General features: G+C 59.2%; 2 protein-coding genes across 2 annotated transcripts; one reads left to right on the top strand and one right to left on the bottom strand.

The window, feature by feature from the left end:
- Window positions 1-53: 53 nt before the first annotated feature.
- On the top strand, window positions 54-281 carry SPRG_16797 (hypothetical protein; the record flags this gene model as incomplete). Its single annotated transcript, XM_012356366.1, has 1 exon — window positions 54-281. A coding segment is annotated over one exon (228 nt), but the record flags the coding sequence as incomplete, so codon positions are not given.
- A 65-nt stretch (window positions 282-346) lies between these two features.
- On the bottom strand, window positions 347-1,283 carry SPRG_16796 (hypothetical protein; the record flags this gene model as incomplete). The annotated part of the gene is made up of 2 exons (XM_012356365.1): window positions 347-1,137; window positions 1,199-1,283. The coding sequence occupies 2 exons, from the start codon at window positions 1,281-1,283 to the stop codon at window positions 347-349; spliced, it is 876 nt and encodes a 291-aa protein (XP_012211755.1).
- Between the last annotated feature and the right edge of the window lie 1,982 nt (window positions 1,284-3,265).

Below are 3,265 nucleotides of genomic sequence, written 5' to 3'. Positions count from 1 at the left end.
ACGTGTTTTCGCCGGCTTCGGACGCGTATATGTTTGGTGTCCTCCTCTATGAGATCATGGTGGGCACGGAGCCGTTTGGCCGCGACATGCCGCCGCAGGAAGCCGCGGCGCTCGTGCTCGAAGGCCACCGGCTCAGCATCGACGCGGCCTCGGCGTGTCCCGACGAACACCGATCGCTTCTCGCCGCGTGTCTGCGCTCCGACCCGCAAGCGCGACCGAGTATGATGGACATTGCACGCACACTCGATGACTGGCTCCGCGCCAACGCGCTCTCCAAGTAGACGTCGTCGAGCTGTAAAAACAATATGGGACGTGTATTTATCACCATGGATGGAGGGGCAAAGGACTAGGGAGCCAGCGACGGTGCGATACAGTGCGAGGTTGTTGAAGAGAAGGGCGAGCGCATTGGACGTCGTGTCGAACGCCGCAATGAAGAAGCCATGACGTTGTCGTAGACTTGGCCCGTCGAAAGAGTCTCGTCCTCGAGCGCACCAAGAACGTAGGCGAGCAACGTGGGCTGCGGTAGCTCGTTGAGGGACGCGAGGTACTGACGCCGCGCGTTGACGAGCTCGACGACCTTGGTGTGCAAGTCGTTGAGTGCCGCGTCAGCTTCGTAGTTGTGCGGCAATGGTAGCTTCCACAAGAGCGGGAACGGCAGCATCACCCGCTTGGCAAACATCTCACTCAGGTGGAGCGCGGCTTGAAGCAAGTTGATCGAGTCGCCGGCCACCGTGTTGAGATCCCAATGGTACATGATGCGGTGGAAGAGGGCGGTGGAAGAGCTTGAACGTGAGGCGAGGAAATAAATCTTCGGGCACGACGGTGAGCACATCCTTGTCGTTCGACGGATACTTTGCTCAAGCTTTTGGATGGACGATGCGACGAGCGCCGGGAGGCTGCCGAAGCTCTGCATCGCCATGCCGCGCTGTAGCGTCCGGCGGATGCGCGACCAGTCGTGCGACGTGACGGCACCCAAGGACCGAGGCAGAAAGTACGTTATGACAGCGGTGATGGACGGCGACCTGTCAAAGTACTTTTGATGGCTGAGCCCGAGTGCCGCCCTGTAGACGGCCGGGTCCTTGGTCACAATCATGTTTTGGTTGCCGAGGACGAGGAGGAACGTACTGGACTGTGTCTCTTTGTACCATCCCTCCAAGTGGTAAATGAACCGCCCATCTTCCGTCTCGCCACGGGGTACGAAGAGCGTCGCGTTGGTCGCCAAGGTGGCCGAGAAGCCACGTCGCGACGGACCCCGACAAGCTCGGTGACGGTGGGCGCGCCATGGCCAGGCAATGAAAAACAAGAAATGATGTGCGGCGAGAGATCGCATGGATGCATAATGGCATGGATATTGGCTACTCTTTGGTTCGGGTTGTAGCTACGGATAGGACTGGGAGAGAAGAGCTATTGGACGGCTTGTTGGCGCACATGTCCTTCTCACTGCATCCTCTGCGCCTCTCGATATTCTAGGCTGCAACCGTATGAATGATGCACTGCATATCGTGCTAGACCGGCGGGCTTCAAACCGGTGACGCCAACCCTACCACCCGATAATAGCCCGTCAACATGGAGTACTGTGGTCAATAAGAGAGCTTCCTATCTACAGGGTGACCGCAGCCGAAGCCGTCAGCCCTCAAGCCGTCCACACAATACTCTTGAAGGCTAATCCGTCCCTCACTTGAGATATGTGTCTCCTACCGAGACGTATCCTAGTCTCACTGACAGGGACACAGCAGAGTCCAAAAGACGATCAGAGAAGGGTATAGGGGAGTGGAAGTTGTCAATCTCAGGCCTTTGCGACGCATCGATCACACGTGGAAATGATGACAAATTTTGAGCGACCGAGGGAGGTTGCGACTTTCACCACAAAATCCCGTCCTGAAGCTCCATTTTGAGTGCCTCTCTTGCCGATCTACCCAAGTCACCTGGGCAGTCGCTGGCTACACAAGAGATCGCACCGTTGGGCTCGTTGGGATGCTGCAACAAACTCCCTTTCCCAGAAACGCACCGTTGGGCGACATAGGCAAGGTATGCCTGCCGCGAGGTCATTTGTTTTTTGCAATGGCCAGCTACGCGGGAATACTGCTCCAGTCCTTTGACACCTTCTCGGCGTGGAAGGCCGGCTTCTTGGAGGCGTGTCCTTTTCGTGCGTACTACTCGCACTCCAACTTTGACGACGTGGACGCAGAGCTACGTGCTTTTGGCCACACTCTAGTCTCCAACGGCGAAGACGAGCGCGTGCTCGCAGCTCTCGAGGCGTTTATCACGCAAGGGCGGCCCCGACGCGCCAACGAAGCGCACGCGTACCTCGTCTCTGCGATGCATCCGCGTCTCCACAGCGTCGTCGCTGGCACGAGCGATCCGCGCGAGCTCTGGTTGTCGCTGCTCACCAAGGAGCAGCCAAGCTTGCTTGGGTCTCTCGACGGCCTCCTGGATCCACCGCGGGTGGCCGATGGTGTCGATGTGTTTGTTCGGGGTGTTGCCAACGCGGCGGACGCCTTCCTCTCGCCCCTTCTGCACTTCAAGCCACCGTGCGTTATGCTCTTGAGTACCGTCGAGATGGACCGCTTTGAGGCGTACAAGGCACTGGTCGCCACGCGCTTGGAGACGGCGTTCCTCGCGCACCACTGGCGCACTCAAGTGCCGAGCGACGTGTCGTCGATCGAACGCATGGACAAGGCTGCGCTGACACAGCACATCAAGTCGGCGCGTCCCGTGCTCCAAGAAGCAAAAGACGAACCTGCCACCGCCGCGCGCTGGGTTGGAGGTGCCAACGAGACGTGTGACTACTGCGTCAAGCTCCACTCGACCAAGACGTGCACGAATTTGCACCGCGCTATCTTGAGCGGCAAGGTCACGACGGGCAAGGCGCCGCCACGGCGCAAGCAGTACTTCAAGCTTCCACCTGACTACTGCTGCCGCTACTGTCTTCTTTCCATGCGCGTCGTCGTCGACCACTGCACGGCCGGCTGCGACCGCTTGCGCACCGACATGATGAGCGACCACGTCGATCGACACTTCAAGCCCGTCGGCGACCATGACTGGCCCAAACTGCGGCCCAGCGATTGGGACTCGTACCTAGTCAAGACCGAGAACGAGTACAAGCAAGCGCGCCAGTTGTACTCGACGCTCGAGTTGGAGCCAGGAAGTACGTGGCTCGAAGCAAAACCAGCTGCCCCGACGCATCACGAAACGCCGACGCCAGCCCCCGCTCCGATCGCCGTACCGACGCCAGCTCGCGCTCCGATCCAAGTGCCACGGCAAG

Source organism: Saprolegnia parasitica (genome assembly GCF_000151545.1).
Source record: "Saprolegnia parasitica CBS 223.65 unplaced genomic scaffold supercont2.445, whole genome shotgun sequence".
Classification (NCBI taxonomy): domain Eukaryota; phylum Oomycota; class Saprolegniomycetes; order Saprolegniales; family Saprolegniaceae; genus Saprolegnia; species Saprolegnia parasitica.
The sequence above is the reverse complement of the archived record's forward strand: the minus strand, read 5'-3'. Positions and strand labels throughout refer to the sequence as shown.